Source organism: Meleagris gallopavo, chromosome 5, assembly GCF_000146605.3.
Source record: "Meleagris gallopavo isolate NT-WF06-2002-E0010 breed Aviagen turkey brand Nicholas breeding stock chromosome 5, Turkey_5.1, whole genome shotgun sequence".
Lineage (NCBI taxonomy): Eukaryota > Metazoa > Chordata > Aves > Galliformes > Phasianidae > Meleagris > Meleagris gallopavo.
Genome location: NC_015015.2, coordinates 27,329,968 through 27,348,602, shown reverse-complemented (window position 1 = coordinate 27,348,602; position 18,635 = coordinate 27,329,968). Strand labels below are relative to the sequence as shown.

Here is an 18,635-nt window from a genome sequence, read left to right as displayed (position 1 = left end):
AAACAAACAACAAAAACAAACAAAAAAAACTAACAAATGCAAGACACTAAAAAATTCTCTCAGCTTTCCAGCTCTCATTTGTAAGACTGGAGTCACAATGAAAAATCCACTTTCAGTTCTTTATACTCAGCTAGGATAGCATGAACTTGACTCATATCTACTCAGATACAGGTTTTTGGAAATAATCAAGGAAAAGCATGATCCTTTTTGTTGCCAGTGCCATGGCTTATTCACTAGAGCATCATCATCAAAACATGACCTAAAAATCCATCACCATTAGGAATTCAGGTGACCTCTGACTTCCCTCTATCCCAGCACAGCTGGTGCAAATGACTGCTCTGTACCTGGATCTCCTCAATGGTGTGAACAATGAATGTGTCCTGCAGGTCCTCCATGGCCCCTTCCATCCAGTTATTGAAGGGGGCAGCTCGTTTGGCATATTCCAGGTACAACTGGTCAATTGTTTCCAGTAGCTTCTCTGTCCTCTAAGCATGCACAAAAAGAAAATCAGGGAAGATAGTTAGAGAATAAAAATCACACAGATACATGGGTTCTTTGAGTTGCTCCTTCCTTTCAGACCTCCTTGGTACTCTCAGGAGGGCACTACAGCAAAAGTCTCTGTTAAGACATTACACACAGGATGGATTTTTTCCTCACTCTGAGGAAGAAGTATGAGGTCCTTTGAAACAAAACAAACCAAGTCTTTTCAAGCAGAATAAAATTACAAACACAGAAGACTAGAAACAAACCAATAGCCTGAGCAAATGAATGGCACTGTAACTGGGCTGGAAACAGAGAAGGAGGTTAAATATTCTGAGACACAGCTCTGGGTTACAGTCTGGGATTTCTAGAAGTGAACAAAAGGGCTGAAATAGGACATTCATGCCCACTGTAACTTGTTTCCCACAAATGACCTACTCATGTAATCGCAAAGGTTGTTTTGGAGATTTGACTCACCTCTAAAGCTTCTCTACGTTTCTGGGTTAGGGCACCCAGATTATCCCACTGATCACAGATCTTCTGGCACCTGGCATTGACACTTGGAGAGTCATAATAGTCCAGCTCACTATGAGGGGTGGAGAAAAAGAACAAAATACCAAATAAAGGCTTTTTGGAGAAGAATGATAAATACATTAGAAGCCTTTATCAGTTTTAAGAATAGATGCAAACTGAAGATTTGTGGTCTCTGCAAATGAAGTATGCCAGGAACACAGTAGTATCTATCTTTGGAGACACTGGCACATCAAACAACACAGAACAGGAAGAAAAATAACCACACTCAAGGCTGTTCTTAGCTACCTGATGGGAATTACTTGGCACTGGGAGAAGGGAGTAGAGTCTTTACTTGGGTTGGGAATAAGCAGATTAAAAGCAGTAGTATGCTCCTGTACTCTGCTTAAGAACGTCACATAGGCTAGCTATATGCATGTACATACATCAGGAGAAAAGGCAACAGTGATTTCGTTACAAATGCAAAGAAGCCACTTAAGATTATTTTAAGAGGAGAGGTGGCAATCTGCAGCAACAGTTTGTTTATTTAGGACAATTCCTGAATTACAGTGCAAGTTTCTCTCCGATATGCCAGACAGATGGTGCAATGTCCGTAGCCTGGCATTCCTGGAAGAAGGGCTGTTAAGAGCATGGCTGGAAAATGGGGGGTAGGGGTAGGCCAAAGCTTATGGTTTTGCACTGCATTTTGCTCTTGGTTCTGCAGATGATCAAAGAGGGAGAAGCTTGTAGGCAGAGGGAGACAAGCCCTGAAAACTGTGAAGTGTCACCCATGAAAGAGAAGGTGGAATAACTTGCTGAGCTACCAAACGACCCTGGGCAATATGATGAGCATTTCTCTTAAGCAGTAATACAGGTTTCAACAGTTTCCTCCTACTTCATTTCTTCCCATCATTGTACTGCCCCTCCTGAGGTGTGTGGGCACAACTGTTGGTAGTCTTGCAGGAAACCAGTCATGAAACTGCCTTGGGCTAAAAATAACATTTTCTTTGCTGCGTTTTTAATCCAGATCAGTTCCTTGATCTACTTTGCTGCACAGCAAGCACTGCAGCTGAAATAACTGCTCCTGAGTCTTGCCTATAATGCACTCAGATCACTTGTGCTAGGGAGTCAAATGTGCCCATACCCCCACACATGCCTGGTACAAATGGTCACAGACCTTCTTGATCTCCCTGGCAGTGCATCTGTTTGGGGAAAAAACTGCTCAGCCATGTATATTTGAAGCCATGGTGTCTTTGCTAATGTGGGAGATAGCTTTTGGAAGGATGGTAGAGCATTCTGTTCTCACACTTCGGAGGAAATTACCTCTCCCTCAATTTAGGATGCATCCTTTCCTGTCGCTATTAGAGTTGCAGCTGTTTTGTCTGGCACGTAGCATTTGCTTTGGAAGTGACAGGTCAGCTAATGCTTGCTGACTAACTAGCCTCAGTTTTAATCTTACTGACATGGAGGATTGCCTTGAACTCTCCTCCTGTTTCAAGGTCAATCCTCCAGTGGCAAAGGGAACACTTCTTAAATCTGCGTTGATAAAGGAGATAATGATCTTGATCCAATAATCCTGATTTTTTAGAGAAAAACAGTCATTCACCCCACGGGAGCTGGACTCATCCAGACAATGTCTAACTTGAGATAGGTTGATATAATATGGAAGTATTTTGAATTATAAGAAACAAAGTGAAAGCCAAACTGCTTGGACTGTTTTTGCCAAGAAATATGCAGAGCTTAAAAATCTTTCCCTGCGCTCCCCCTAGCAATCAACTTCCCACTCTGATGAGACACCATTTATCCTGGTGACTGGTCGCTCCTCACTCCAGGAAAAGGTGTGGAGGTGAATGTTTCTAAACCAGGGGGAAGCCCAGAGGGAACTGAGTTACTGGAAAGAGCCCTTGGTGCATGGATGCACATGGTGCATTATTCTTGGAGCAAAATGCCTGCAGTGGCAACAGAGGCCATGATGGGCTGAAATAACCGGGTTTTTTTCTTTACTATTTTTGATAAAGCAGAATGAATTGGGAATCTCTAAAGTGTATGCTATCCTCTGCTATTTCCTTCTGTTCCTGGAAAAGCACAGTGCTTCAACTCTGAAACCTAGCAGGGGCCAGAGACAGGTTTCCTCTTTAGGAAAAAGTTCACAGCAGCATAACAAGCTGGAAAAGAGTGGAAACTTGGCTTGAGAATGTAATTCTGCCTCCCCCTCATCAGCACCCACAACTCAACCATTTCCTGGCCTGCTTTTCTGGTGTGTCTGGATACTGAAGAGAAGTATCCTAGATACAGTTTGGAAACACTTGGACTTCCCAACATTTTTGTGTGGGAATGATTTCATGGCTGTCCAGAGGGCAAAGCTGATCAGGCCTCTCTGGCCCCAAGGATCAGATGTATGTTGGGGTGCCGTACTTCAGCTCTTGTGCAATAGCAGCAATCTGTTCCACGCGGTCTTGGTGTGCAGCCAGGTCGCTCTCAAAGGCCTCGTGTTTCTTCAGCAGGGCCTTTATCTCCGAGAGGGTAGCAGTTTCATAATCCTTCTGCTGCAGCATCGCTTCCTTACCTGGGGAGGGAGCCAAAGGACAGGAGAATGAAGGACTGGACCCAATGCTCCCAAAGCCAGCTCCCTTGCACCTAGACAGCCCTGGGCCCTCCATTTTGCATTTTCCCCACTCTAGACACTTCCCAAGTCTTGCCCTCACACATACCTGCCTAGAGTTGCAAAATTATAGCTTTCAAACCACTGAGAATGAGTTTGCCATGATCAGCAGAGATGCAAATAGTGCAGCAGCTCAGGTCTCTGAAGTCATAGTTTATACCGAACTCATCTTATTAGGCACAAACTGCTGTGCTGGTTCTGTAAATGTCAACTGCAGCATTTACTGTACAGCAACCTCTTCTCTCCTCTGCAGCTCTATTTTATCCAAGAATCTCACTCTGTCAGCTAAGGAAAGCAGATGCAGTACATAGATCACAGTGATCTTCATGATTTTTTTCCTACTAAAGTAATAAGTGAATCCCTGAAAAGGAAAATCTCATAAAAGAACCCATATACGATCCATCTCTTCCTCCCTGCATAACTGACAGAACTATGTCAGGCAATAGAAAGCATGTAGGCTGGCATTTACCATCTGTCCAGGACTCGTGAATAGATGCCTTCTGCCGGAACTTCTCTGCCAGGTGATCCAGCCTCTCTAGCCTCCGGATCTCATTCAACAACCACTCCTCATAGCCCTTCTCAGCCTGCTCTAGGCCACCCCAGGCATTGTTTATATCCTAGAGACAGAAGCATGGGAAGAAATAGAGGTGAGAAGTTAGGCTAGAAGTACTTCAGAATTATTCCCAGTAGGCTACACGGTTCAAATTGGTTGGAGAGAATGGGTGTGGGCTTTTAATCTCAGAGGGTTGTGCAGACAGGTCAAGAAGACAAAGTGTCAGACTTAAGATAAGCAGGTCTAGTAGTAATCGGGATATTCTTGTCTGCATGAAGAGAACTTCTCTAAACATTCCTGCACACAAAAATACAGCAAAACTCAACCATTTCTGAATTAGAAAGAATGAGAGGCACCTAGACATCTCCTCATAAAGGCACGGACCTTGCGAAGAACCTCAGAGTCTGGATTAGAGACGGAGGAGCAATGTTTTCTTACTCCTCTCTTATCATGGAGTTACTGAACTGTATTCTGTGGGATTCCTACTACAGAATAGTTCACTCTGAAGGTGGGCATTGCTCTGCCCACCAATAGACATAAACAAGTTTCATTTTTTAGAAATAGCTTGGGTATATACACTCAATTGCACCCACTCACAGAAACCATTTTCCCTTCTGAAGGCATGAAGGCTGGCCTGTTGCTGAGCCGTAGCTTGGTCTGCAAGGTGTTGAAATTGATCTCAAGTTGGCACTTCTCTTGGACTTTGGGGGGCTTGTGCAGGCGGCGGTAGTCCCGGAAGTCTTCCAGTTTCTGCTGCATGGCTTGCATGGTGTTCTCTGGTGCTCGATTCTCCAGCCAGGGGATGGTGCGACGGATCCACTCCAGCAGCTGAAAAAAGCAATGACAAGAAGCCTTGAATTGAAACTGTGTTAAAACTACAGGTGTTGATCTGATCTTACTAGGGACCGTTTACTTTTGTTTGTTATCAGAAAGATTCTACCTACAGCAGAGATAGTAAAGAAAACCTTGCCAGCTTTTTTGGGATTACATATTTTTTCCTTATAAGCAGCCCATTCCTTACCACACTGTAAGTACTACAGTAGTACTGCTTGTACAGCACTGCAGTACAACATGCTTCAGTCATGGCTTTCACACAATCAGGACCAAACAATGTTCTTAGACTGCACTAAAGCCTGAGAATTTTGCTGGGCTGTTGCACAACTAGGGGATGCTGTAAGACATATTAGCTCCAGAGGTATCTGGAAGGAGAAAGCAAGTTGCTCCCTCTAGTTACGCTTTTCTCACTCTAGCTGCTTAGAAGTCAGCATTGCCCTTTGAGTTGTGGAGCTGGCAAGGTGGCAACAAGCGGTCTATTGCGTGAGTGAAGTAGTATCCTACACTTTCCAAACCAGGCTGAAAACAGGCTTGGGGGCTATGTTTGACCTATGTTTTCCATCTTTCCCTCCATACTTATCTTCCACAAGCATACTCCAGACCACATTTGGTCACTTCTGGAGTTTCACTGATGTCAGTCTGTCAGCCTTCTCCATTAACCAACGCAGCCTCAGACTGTATTGTACACAAATTCTTTCCAATTATCAGCAAACACATATTTCTTTCCTCAGTTATCTACCTCTTGACTTCCTTAGATCCAATTCCTGACTTCTGCACTATGCTGGCATACAATTTGTATGAAAGATATCATTAGACGTATATATAGATCTGAGCAAGACAAGTCAAAACAGCTTGATTTTTCCTTCAATTTTATTATTGTTGTGGCTGCTCCTAGTAAATGAGAAACTTAAAACTGCTACATGGGAATTTTCCACTTAAAAGCCAATTTTTCTTTCATTTTTCTCAAGCTAGAAGGGAAAGAAAGAAGATTCTAGGAAAACACAGGCCAATAGCACTGCCCAGGATTAGCTGGAAATGTTAAATGCAATTCCTTTCTACATAACACCACCCAGAAACCAACAGCACCACAAACACCTACATCACTGGCCAGTTTTTCATAGTCTTCCATGAGCTGTTCATTCTCTTGGTTGACTGCCAGCACCTTGCAAATACGATTTGCTGCTGTCTCCGCCTGCCAAAGAGAAGAAAAACAGGAGAAGGGGAAAAATGTGAAAAAGTTATAAACCAAAGTTTGCTGCTTAGCTTCCTGCTACGTACCTGTAGGTAAAGTCTCCTAATCTTGGCTCTTGCAGCCTGTCTGTGCTTCAACACATCTGTCCTAATCTCTCTGCACGTTATCAGAACTTCCGTAATACTTTTTTTTCCCCTTCTAAGGAGAGTACATTCCTTCAGAGATTCTGAGCTAATGTGATCCCAGCCCTGTGTGTTGTGAGACAATCACATTTCTACGCTTTTTCAGAAGCTCTTCTTGCAAGACTGCCCTGCTGTTTCCTGCCAAAGGGACACCAGCTACCTCTTTACAATGACAGTTTCTGTCATCACTTCCACTCCTCTCACCAACATGCAGAGCTGCAACACCAGGAACTGCATGGTGTCAACCTGATGGGTCTCTCGACTTACTTTTACCTATGGAACATAATACCTATCTGCAAGAATCATAAAATGACTTGGGTTGGAAATAACCTTTAAAAATCACCTAGTCCAACTCCACTACCATCGGCAGGGACATCTTTCACTAGATCAGATGAATATATTTATCAGACTTTGGAAATGTTCTAGATTTGCTTCGAAGATAAAGTAGTAGATATCCTTGAATTTAAATTCAACTCGTCAAAGATGTCTTCCAGCATTCCTTGTATTTCTGGCACCCATAAGAGGACGATGTCCTCCAGCATCTTGCTGCGTGACACCTACCAGTTAGGTTCTTATGATCTAGCTGAAAAGAGGATTGTTTTTCCTCCTTTCTTGGTAGTCTTTCTGCTTACTCTCTCAAAGTAAATCTCAAGAGAAAAAAAAAAAAAAAACCTGTTGTTACTCCATAGCTGTTGGGTTTTTGTTTCGTTTTTCGGGTTTTTTTTTCCTTTTTCCCCCCCCACATTATGTGACCAAAACCTGTCTCTCTGCAGAGAGCTGGACATGTTAAAACATGAATTTGGAACACAGCAATGCTCGGAAAAAATTCCAGCTATGAGCTCAGGAGTTAACAGCCTGCCCCAGAGTGCCACAAATGGTTGGCAAGGGCAATATACAGCAAGCTGATTCATGTACAATGTTTATCTGTGGATCTTTGCAGCTCCCCTTATCAATATTTTGGCAGATGTAATGCCGTAAAGCCTCAGAGGATGTGGCCCTGTGATGGATGTCAGGACAGTGTTAAGCACCCTCTTACTGCAGCACAGCTATTGCCCTGGCGCCTGTGCGGATGCTAGAGCTACCTATAGGATCCCTACAGAGGAGTTCTCCTCACTGAGCCACAGAGACCACGTGGAGATGAAGAGAAGGACACATGCCAGCATTACAACAGGCCAATTGTCAATGCTGTGCCCTGTCTTAAAACTCTGCAGGAGTGATGCCAAAAGAAGCTTTGCTGAGCTTATAGCTGGCAAGTTTCAACCTCTTTTTATTTGTAAAAGGCCTTTTACTATCTGTTTACTCAATCTTCAAGGCTGTTTGAAAAAAAAAAAGCTCTAATTTTTGCAACTGATGTGAGGCAGCAACAACAGCAATAAAGTCACAGGCTATATAATGACGAACAGATTGCTGAAATCTCAGGGGACATGATGATCTAAGCTATTTTTAAGAAGTTCTAAAAATGTATATTCAGTGATCCGCCCCTTCATTAAAGTCGGTCAGTTAGCAGATACACAGATATTAACTAACTAGAAACATATCAGAGCAAACTGTACAAGAGAAAGCCATTTCATTCCAAAAAATTGCTGTAAAAAGTGTAAATAATGGTTCTATTTATGAAAGCTTGTACTTTGATCTGTTTTTTACCAAAAGTTTGTACTTTAATGGGTAACTTTCTGTTAGTCAGAGAAAACCTTACAGGCATGGGATCTGTCAAAAAAAACAGGGCTAGAGCCCTACCATGATGCACCTAGTGGCTGCAGGGGACCAGCAATCACAAACGTTTATCTCAGTCTTCCCAGGAGAGGAGCTCTCTGTACGCTCTTAACTCTCCATTTCTTTTTTATACCCTTAGAGCTCATTGGAGCAGCAGCCAGCTGTGCAGGAGGGACCCCATTTGGCATAGGCACATTTACATCTATCTGACAATAGATTTCTTCCAGCTGCCTGGGATTGTATGTGTATATACGTGTTGAACATCTGTCCAAACACAAAAGCCCTCTGAATGTCAGCAATTACGACATTATTTGTGTTACCCTAATGGTTGACACACAGAGGCCAATCTTCTTCCTCTCCTGCACCAGCACAAGCTCCTCTGGGGTTCTTGCCTACTCCAGACACGCTGGAGGCATGGGGCCGCACTGTCAAGATGCACCATCCTGGGGTCTGAAGTCTGCATAACTGTATTCGCCAAGGACTTGTGTGATCTGATTAGCTTTGGTACAGCATGGCACTGACACATTATACTACTTTCTGTCAAACATTATTTGGAGGGCAAGCCTAGGGCACTCTGCTTGATACTGCACTGCTGTGAGATATGCATGTCCTGTTGGGCAGGCTCAAACAGAAATATGAATAGCCAAAGAATAGCAGAAGGAGCAGTAACTTCTCTGTTTTTGTCTTTACTGTAACCCTGACCTGGACTGCTTAAGTTGGATGTGGAATTGTGTCTCTAGCTCTTGGTTCCAGGTCTCTTCTTACAGAAGGATGATAAAGGAAGGCATTCTCATAGAGGACTACCTAGGGAGAATGCCTGCCTGCGGTCCTCTGGCCTCAGAGAATCATCCCAGAATACTGTATGTCAAACACAGTCTTTTCACAAAATGGTAAAACATTAGTTAGAAATTTTCACCCCCAGAAATCAGGTTTATATTAAAATATTATATAAAATATATAAAATATTAAGCTGACCAGTAGTAAACAATCATGCATTTAGTGTGAAAGTCAGAAGCAGTTAGAAAACAAGCAAACCAACCAAAGCAAGTATACCTACAAATATATATATATAACAAAATGGCATAAAGAAAAAGCAGCCATCTACACACACATCAGGCTGGGGACCCTGTACCTTCAAAAGCTCGGTACAAGAGAGTGAAAGAAGCAGAAAGCGGCTCATGGGACTTCCCCTTCAGGACTGGTGGCAGTAATGAAAAATCTGAATGAAAAATGGAGTGATATCACAGTCAGTCACCTAACCGTGCACGAGGCGGCAACACGTTACAAGACACTTTGGGCTGGGGCTTTCACTCAGTCATCGCTCTGCATTTGCCCTGGGATTTGAATCTGTCACTTGGCTAAAGTATGGCTGGAGAGCTCCAAAAAGGAAATGTGCTCCTCCTGCCAGGTCACTGCTAAGGTGCTGGACCATCAGGCTTCCTAAAAGTTTAATTAGTGATTAAATCTATAATTTTCTGTATAAACAAATTACACCACATGGGTTTTAAGAAGTTCCATCACTAGTTTTTGCCCTGTCTACTTGGTTCAGGTCCTGAGGCAGGAGAAGATTGTTTTCAGTTATCCCAGCAAACCTAGCGTCCATCTAAACAGCTGAAGAGAACATAGGACCTGCTAAGCAGGTTTCCAAAGGGCAGAATGGGCACAGATGGAAGAGAAGTGGATTGAAGAGGGAATGGTCACTTCTGCAGGAGGCACTACCCTCCTCGCATTTGTGGTTTGCTCTTTCTTTAATCTGGAGTTCTTTGGGTTAAGCATGGAGGAGTCCCTAAGGGGCACCTGGCAAACAGCATGCCTTACCACTGCAGCATGAGTTCTGAGGATACAATTGTCAGAGGCAAGTATCAGCTGGATGGAGATTGTAGCCTGGTGTTAAGGGTTTTGAACTATTTACAAAGCAGGATCCCAGTGGAAAATTCATGTCTACATAAATCATGCCAAGTGGGCAAAATGTACTGCACTGCTGTGGATCTATTTCCAATTCACTGGAAAGCAGACAGCATCATTAATATAGACGAAACAAGGCAGGGAACAAAAAGCTTGACCTGAAGAGCTGCTCCCTGTAATCTATTGCCTGTTTGCCCTCTGAAAGCAAACATGAACATGGTATCTGCATCAACAGTGAACTATTAGCATCATGTTGTACAAAAGAGATGGAGTCTTTCTGGAGTCAAGCTAGCCCTTAAGCTGGGCAGCACATGGACTGTGCCTCAGGTAGGAAAGACCTGGTGAGAGAAAGAAGTTATGGAAACAAGGACATTTTACATCCTTTTTAAAATGAGAAGGATCTGGTCTTGAACTTTGGATTTTATTGTTTCAAAGCTCACAGTTTGAACTTAGTGATGATCTTGTGGAAAGGCTACAGCCCACTCAAGCTATGGCTTGGGAAGAAAGGATGGAACTTTTTCTTCCATTTGAAGGACTGCAGGGAAATAGATGTTTTGAAGGAAGTTCATCCAAAGAATGTGACTGTGAGTGACTACTTGGTTCCTCTGAGGACAAATGTCCCAGTGCCAGGCAAAGAGACTGGAGTAACGAGGAAGCAGAGGAAGCATGACTGAAGTTATGGGAATGGGAAAAGCAAGGGAAAGAGAAATAAAACATACAGGTAGTTTGGGAAAGAATGACCACAAATTAAAAAGAAATTGAGAAGTGAATGTACTTAGGAAAGCTCAAGGCCTGGTAGGCATGGACATTGTGGCTGGAGCACAAAAGTGCTACGAAAGATGCTACTGCTAAGTAATCAGTTGATACAATACAATCTAGGGAAAGACACCTGAGCTATTGAGGGCTGAGTATGAACAGAAGGCAGGCAGCGCAAAGGGACCAGGCTGCAATGTGCTGGGCCAGGCTGATCTGCTTATGGTACTTCTGGAGATGAATCACCTGGCCAGGGTAAGGCCCAATAGTCACTAACGTGGTATACTGACTGTCAGAGCAGACATTCTTCTTTCTATGCCAACTTCATCAAAACGCTTTCTCCACCACTGACAACTGAAGAGAAGGAGCAGCTCAAATGTGTTTGAAAGGATATCTAACCCACTTCTCCAGCAAGGCTGGAGCTCACGCATCCAAACACAAGGCTGGATGGGGCACAGCTGAGACTGCTGAGCTGTGCCAGGCAGAGGGACTGGAGCTATCTTTGGTAAAGAGAATCAGTGGGCATGGCAGGGATGGGGAGGGGTTGTTAGCAGTAAAGTCTCACCTTCTGTGCCCCTGAGAAGGCGTGGTAGTAACATGAAACATAGGTCATTATGGCCTTCTCATCCGGCCTTAGCGTGCCTATAATATCTGTGCAGAGAAGGAAAAGAGGTTGAAAGGATAAAGTAAGAAGCAGCACATAGAATAAAACAAAATAGTCATGGGTGGCGTGAGAGAGGGGGAGAAAACTTCCCATCATGCATTGCAGGACAGGCCAAACAGATTTCCATGCGGAGAGCTGGGAGTTCGGATCAGAAGGTGGCTAGCAGCGTTGGCTTGTGGCTCGAAGCGGCACCCCTGCTCCCTCCTCCTGAGTCCAGGAGGGTCCTGAGTGAGGATCCACGCTCTGCACCTTCACAGCTGTGGTCTGAGGATATAAAGAGGCTGCTGGAAGGTTTCAGCATCCATGCCCAAGGCCTTTCAGCACAGTGGGGAGCTGTAGAGATCAGAGCCCTCCTATGCAGTGCAATTCCTACACAGTGTCTGCTCTGCTTCAACGTGCACTGTGTGCTCCTACAGCACTGAAGTAAGGACAGCTTGGTTTTGGTGATGTTTACAAGGTCTCACCTGCAAAATTTTTTCCTTAAGTGACTAGTTACCATCCGGAAAATGGCTAAGCCAAAACCAGGAAGGACTCAACTGCCCCATTTCCAGCATGATGGATGAGGAAAGATTAAAAGGAATTAAATAACAAAACCAGGCATCTCAGTCATGATAAACAGTGCTCTCTTCGCCAATCACCACAGAAGTACTCATTAGACATGTTCTGTAAAACCCAGGTGAACTGGGACTCAATTTGTGGTACAATTCGAGACAGCAGCAGGTTCGGATCTTGAAGCTAGAGTGTGGGAACCTGCAGTGCATATAATGTAAAAGACAGAGTTTTGGATATTCACTGAACCCTACATAAAAACACTAGGTTTTTTGTACCCATATTTAAAAAAGAAAACAAAAAAAAGTGAATAGATATCAGCATTACTGCCAGTGGGGTCAGCTTGCAGTGTCCTGCTCAGCAGAGCAATCCACAGTCCCCATTTATGAAATCAAGCATCCTAGCTCAGATTTCCCAGGAACAGGGGCTGCAGCTCCTCAGTCATCAGGGCAGTAGTTTGGAAGGCAAATGGAGAAAGTAGAGCTCCGTGCTTTATTGGGCTCTATGTGGATGCCAAGACATTGGCATATGTAAGTGCCACTGGAACAGGAACACTGACTACAGGGAAGTGGGACTGCCTGATTGCTCCATGTATTGTGTCTGGGGCACCACTTTGAACCAACAGCCAACTCTACCAAAAACATAATAAAGATGCCCGTAGCTAGAGAGGAAAGAGAGAAAGAAAATAAGGTTTGGACATTAGCAACGGCACCAGGTGTGCTCTGTGGAGGGAGCTTGGGATCCTGCGATACCTTCTGGGCTCCTGAGAAGGCGTGGTAGAAGCTAGAAACATAGGTCATGATGGCTTTCTCGTCAGGACGGGCAGTTCCAACAATGTCTGTCAAAAAAAACCTCACGTTAAGAGCATAATCAATTGATGGAAGGAAAGTAAAGGAAGGGGAGAACCACAGCTGTCCCGGAGGCCTGCTGGAGTATATGCTTGTCATAGCAACTCTGGAGAGATTCCCAGCCTTCCCCAGAAGATATGTCTCTCTCAGAAGTCAGGATCACCCCACCCTCAAGAAATAATTGCTTCTGGTGTCTGGCCAAGCTAATGCAGTCATATGTCAGCATGTCTCAAATCAGAGCACATCCCTGTCCTGAGAATATTACTGCAAATGTTTGGTTGAATCAATCCAAACTAGCAACGAGTTGGCATGTTTTTTTATAGATGTACCATACTGCAATTCCTTCATGAAGTTCCTCAGGAAAGATCCTTTCTCTCTTCCATTCAGTGCCCTCATCCTCCATTTCAACACAATGATTTGAATTTCAAAATGCCCTTCCATTAGTTCCAGGAGAAACTCAACACCTTCAGAGATCAGAATTAATTGTGTAGAGGAATGTGTATTAGCCCCAGTCCGTGAGTGAGGAGACTGATCAAGAAAGAGCAATCGGAGCTCTTGTAAGTGACCTTCATCATCACTGTTAGACTTGCTGAGATCTGAAGCTAGATACACTTATTTTGGGGGTGGCTTTAATCCTACAGAATAGCAGGAAATGCTCCAGTCTACTCCAGAAACCTCATGATCTTTTGTGATCTCAGCACAATGAGAATAAGGAAAGCAATTCGTTCTTGGGAATGAAAAACACTGCCTAAGAATATGAACATCCTGATTACTGAAATACATGTTGATTGGGTTCAGTCATCCTTATCCCATCTTTCTCCTTTGTTCCTCTCTCTCCTTTAAAAAAAATCCTTTAAATGCTTCTCCTGTCCAAGCCAAGCCTGAAATACAGCTTCTACCACTGAAATCAGCTGGCCTCAGGTGAACAGCCCCCAAACCAGTGAATTATTTTAGGCTGTTGTTTATACTTCAGAGTTACAGTCTTTAAAGTCTATTGCCAAGTTGGTCCTAACAAGTCTCAGAGAAGTAATACTTGCTGTCCCAAGTGGTCTCTGGAAAGCTGTCACAGTCAGTAGCAAAAGCACCTCTGAAAAACATGGATTTCTCCCATGGTCTCAGTTAGAGAGGGATCTTCAGGCTCAACACGTTCAAGTAGTCAAGAAATAGTTTATAAAACTCGTATTACACTCCCAAAAGGAAAGCCAACAGCAGTGTCAGAAAAAGCTCAAAAAGGAAAAAATTCTGGAGGCAAAAGGAATACAGTCCTACACCATACATTATCTCTGTATTATTTCTGATTCTTGAAAGGAAACACTTTAGTCAGCTGTGGACACAGCCAGGTGTTACTCATCTATTCCTAATGAATCATCCCTGGGTTAAAATCTCCAAAGGTACTAAACTGAGACAACTGAGGGGCACAGAAGGAAGAGGGAAGCAGAACACATGATTATTCCATTGTAACTTTTTTCCCATACATTTGCTAAGTAATGATGGAAGGAGCACTCTGGTTACAGAACTCTCGTGCAATACAAATCTACCTAAAATAAGTGGGAAATTCCCTGAAAAAAAGCAAGTTAACACCCACTGCATGTACTTTACCTTCTGCATCCAGCATCTTGGGGATATCCAGATATTTTTCAGCTACATCAAAGGCTGTGTTTAGATTAGTGAGAGGATCATCCTGAGAAAGAAACAGAGCCACAGAATCAGCATCAACTCATAACAAGGTTCTCTCAACTCATAACAACATTTCTCTCAAGACAGAGCAATTGTGCTTGATTTAGTTCAGGTAACTCAGCTGTCCAGACAAAATTACACCTCCTCATTAGCAGGACAAAATAATTAGCTTTCTTTGGAAACCAGAGCCTGGAGACTCATGATATGATAATAACATGGCATCTTTGCACTCGCAATGAGAAAGAATAATACACTTCATCTTGAACGTAGTTTAAAGTTACATTAGCTTCGCATCATACAGATAGTAAATGGCCATATCACACATTTAGATCTCGTGCTTACATTAGGTTTTCATTTCCCATTTTAAAGAACTGCAGAGCAGCGTATCTGTTAGAACATCTAAGCAATACTAAAATAGTAACAACATCTGCAGTGTGTGCTGTCCTCAGCTAGCGCACAGTTTGTTGAACACCAGTTGAGTGGGAGGAAGAAAAATGTTTTAACAAATCTCTACAAAATAAATACGAAAGTACCCATTTTGTCTGCATATTAGTCTTCTCCCTATGTGCTGCACAGGACTTGCCGTTTCCCTAGTGTATTTCTGTTTCTCTATATACAAACCTTCTGCTGTGGCAGGATGCACTTCAGAAACAGACATCAATACACAGTAATCAAATTCTAAACAAAGTTGATTGTGACATGAGTCATATGACAAAGGTAAGTAGATTTTAGAGAGCTGAACAAGAGAATGTGAAATGCGGATGTCACTGGAAATGAAAGACCTCTGCAAATTGCTCCCAGCATTCAAACATAACTACCAGCAACAAGACATTTAATGACTAGTATGAGACCCTTGCACACGCCTGATTCCTATAGTCCTTCTGAAATTCCATGGATGACAAAGGACATTTCACTTCTCATTTCTACTGTTGAGAGAAGTGGCTCCTGCTGGAGAGGAGCTGTTCCCAAACTACTTGCATTTAGTCACTATGTTTGCTAAGAGGATTTCGGGAGGGAGAAAGGATGGAATGTCTCTCTCCACATTGTCAATTGTGACGCACAAAATGAGTCCTGCCTTAACAATTAGGAAATAAAAAAGTATAATCTTATTATATAAGCCTTCTTTCTGAACCAGCATATGCATTGTTTCTTTTCTATTTGAGAGTATGTACCTCCATTTAGCACTGACTTGGAAGATTCAGCTGTGCCTGAATTTCAGTCAGTAGGAAACTATTTGAACCAGGCAGCATGAAAGATGAAGTTAGGCAGGCCTGGGCAGACTGAGTGTGGGCATGCAGGAAGGTTTCTTTAAGGCACTGGTCACTAGGTAGCCCTTGGATTACAGCTTCATGAAACTAGGAAGTCAAGCCCTTTTGAAAAGCAGTTCGTTGCAACAGGGCCCCAAGAATTAACGCATGCTTTAGGTTGGCATCCCATAATTACTCATGTTCATTTGGATGAATGTCTCTAGGAGACAGCAATGTTTCACCTACCAAAGGAAACCACAAGCAGAGGCCCTCCAAACAAACACAACATTGATTCATACTTAGTCCACTGGGACAAGTCAATATTAAGTGAGAAAATGTTGCACACTGTGATGAGACCAGCAGCTGTCACACGTGGTAAAAGCCATCATTTCTCAGCATCACATAGAACTTGATCTCTATACAGTATCCTTTCAGTAGTGACTTCATCAGATACATCTAAATCCACCTTTTCAAACCTTAGTGGTCTAGAAGATTTTACATATCCTCCAGCCATAAGAAACCACTCTGTGCAATGGAATTACAGACATTGGCACCAGTTCAACATCAGCATACTTGTCTTCTGCACATGCTGTGGAGAAACCACTAAGAATCCAAAGAGTAACCAAACCCCTTGTCTAAGGAGCTGAGACTAACTGGAATATAACATACCTTGCTTAGTACATATAGACAAGCCCTTAGCTCCATTTAGTCTTAGAGGATGGAAACATAACTGCCTTTCTTTCACTTGAGTGAAATCTTCCCACAGTCCACGTGCCATTTTCTGCTTCTGTAGCAATGTCATCACCACGTATTTAATTTCAACCCATGCCAACCATGATTCCATAACATTACTAACCCCCCTGAGAGGGTGCCTAGTATTACTAACCTATACCCCTCCTTAGCACAGCCCCATCCGTTCAAGCTGCCCAAGGAGCTGTCAGCCTCTCCTAGAGGAAAGGGAGGAGCAAGCCCACTGCAGATAGCTTTCCTATCAGTCTACAAGAAACAACACCAGGAGCAATGTTGCCAAAGGTTAAAAAGAAATTGTAAGTTGAAAGTTGGGAGAGGTTTCCTGATGGGAAAACTTACTGGTCTTGGGCACTCCCAGAGGAAGGGCTGGAAGTCTTAATGTGTGGGAAACTGAAGACTCACCTAGATGATGCCAGCTATTCATATTCTATTTCATATGTAAGAGAGATGTGTGATCACATAGTCTCTTGAGAAATTAAGCTAAAGATAATGCTACTGAAAGCAAGCTACCTAAGGCCAAGACTTGCTCACAGATAAGCAGAGATCTAAGCCTGAGCAAAGTCCTGTTACCTGTGGGAATAACTTCCCCCGCATGGACTGTGGAGTTGCTCATCACAAAAGTGATGTTCTTTGCTGCAAGACATAGGTTTCCCTGTGGCTTGCCCAAGCCTAAAACAGGGTCTTAAGCCCAGGGAATTCCTCTGAACACCACTACTTTCAATTCTACACCACTGTACACCAGCTATTCGTTATTTCGAATTTCACCTTTCAGTCGACTCCCTGCAAAGAGGGAAAGATAAGTGAAGACTGTAGCAGCGTAGGCTTCTCAGAGCAGCACTCCAGCACCATAGTTGCAGGCACCATTTAGTGACCCAAACGAAGCAGAGCAAAAAAAAAAAAAAAGCAGAATCACTAGTCCCTGTTCCTTTCACAGCTCAAGCACTAAGATGGGATTCTCCAGAGGTGCCTTAATTCCCAGGCTGCCTACATGAACACAGAAATAGAGACAAGGAGACACGAAGAGGAGCAGTAACTTGGAGGCTGTCACTTGGTCCACCAACAACCAGGAAAGATATAGTTTTCCACATAAGAATTATGTTGTTTTAACAGTGGCAGACTGCAACCTTGCTCTGAACAAACGTGTACCTGGCATGTTCGCTGCTTTTGCTGACGAAAGACAACCACAGCTCCTCCTCTTTGAGCACAACCCTAACTCATACAAGGAGTCATCTCTCCTCCTCCAGCTAGTCCCAAGTCCCCTCAGCATACAAGGTTGCCATGGCAATTATTGCAGTGTGATAAAAAAAAAAAATCTTCTATTAGCTAGCATTCGGGAAAGGAGATGGAGGAAAATCAAGAGAGTGTCAGCACTTCTTATATCTGCCAGAGCTGAAGACATTGGGAAAAAAATCCTGTTCGTATAATTCATGTCTTCAGAAACCCTTGTAAGAAATTAATCCAGCAGCAATACACAGTCGACATTTCTAGATGGACTGCAGTACATGGGGGTGTTTGAGCCACCATCCAAGTGCAATCAGAGCTAAAGGCTAGGCTCTGAGCTAAGTTCTTCCCAGCTGTTTGCAGAAGATCTTAGTTCTGTAGAGTTATCAAACATGCATTTAATCTCATGCCTTTAAAGCAATCTAAGCAGAACAAAAATAAAAATGACACAGTAAGTCAGAAGACTACAGGAGGGCAGAAGGAGCTTAATGAAGGATGTGATAAAGGGAAGCGGAGCACAAACAGTGCCAGTTCCCTTTACCTTACTCCAAGGAGGACAAATCTCTTCCCATCAATACTGATTTTAATTAGAACAGTTACATTATCTTTCACCTTAAAAGGCCCACAGATAAAATGACAAAAAACCTTTCATTTTCTTTCCCTCATTCTAGTTTTGCTCCGATTTGTCTTAGGACTTTGTTGGTAATGGACAGCATCGTGGCATTTACCCTGTTGGGTTTGTCAAATGTTGCTTAGCTGCTTTTATTTTCCAAAGATCAGTCACTGAAAATTTAGTTAGTTCTAATAATTCTCTTTTTCATTGGTGCTGTTTATGTAAACATATAGAGCCTTTCCACACCATTTATTCATCACATACTGACTCCAGACACTAAAA

The 18,635-nt window shown here is 43.1% G+C and overlaps 1 protein-coding gene across 3 annotated transcripts in view; it reads right to left on the bottom strand.

Moving 5' to 3' along the window:
* Positions 1 to 18,635, bottom strand: part of ACTN1 (actinin alpha 1) — a 44,952-nt gene that overhangs the window by 12,059 nt on the left and 14,258 nt on the right. For 2 of the 3 annotated variants that reach the window (XM_031553571.1, XM_031553572.1), the window contains exons 6-14: positions 14,445 to 14,526; positions 12,710 to 12,835; positions 11,350 to 11,435; positions 6,139 to 6,231; positions 4,803 to 5,033; positions 4,122 to 4,269; positions 3,406 to 3,556; positions 958 to 1,066; positions 345 to 485 (exon numbers count right to left, since the gene is read on the bottom strand). In XM_031553571.1, coding sequence (XP_031409431.1) covers positions 345 to 485; positions 958 to 1,066; positions 3,406 to 3,556; positions 4,122 to 4,269; positions 4,803 to 5,033; positions 6,139 to 6,231; positions 11,350 to 11,435; positions 12,710 to 12,835; positions 14,445 to 14,526 — 1,167 coding nt within the window. The remainder of the gene's footprint in view (positions 1 to 344; positions 486 to 957; positions 1,067 to 3,405; positions 3,557 to 4,121; positions 4,270 to 4,802; positions 5,034 to 6,138; positions 6,232 to 11,349; positions 11,436 to 12,709; positions 12,836 to 14,444; positions 14,527 to 18,635) is intronic. The other variant, XM_010711536.3, reaches the window with a different exon arrangement.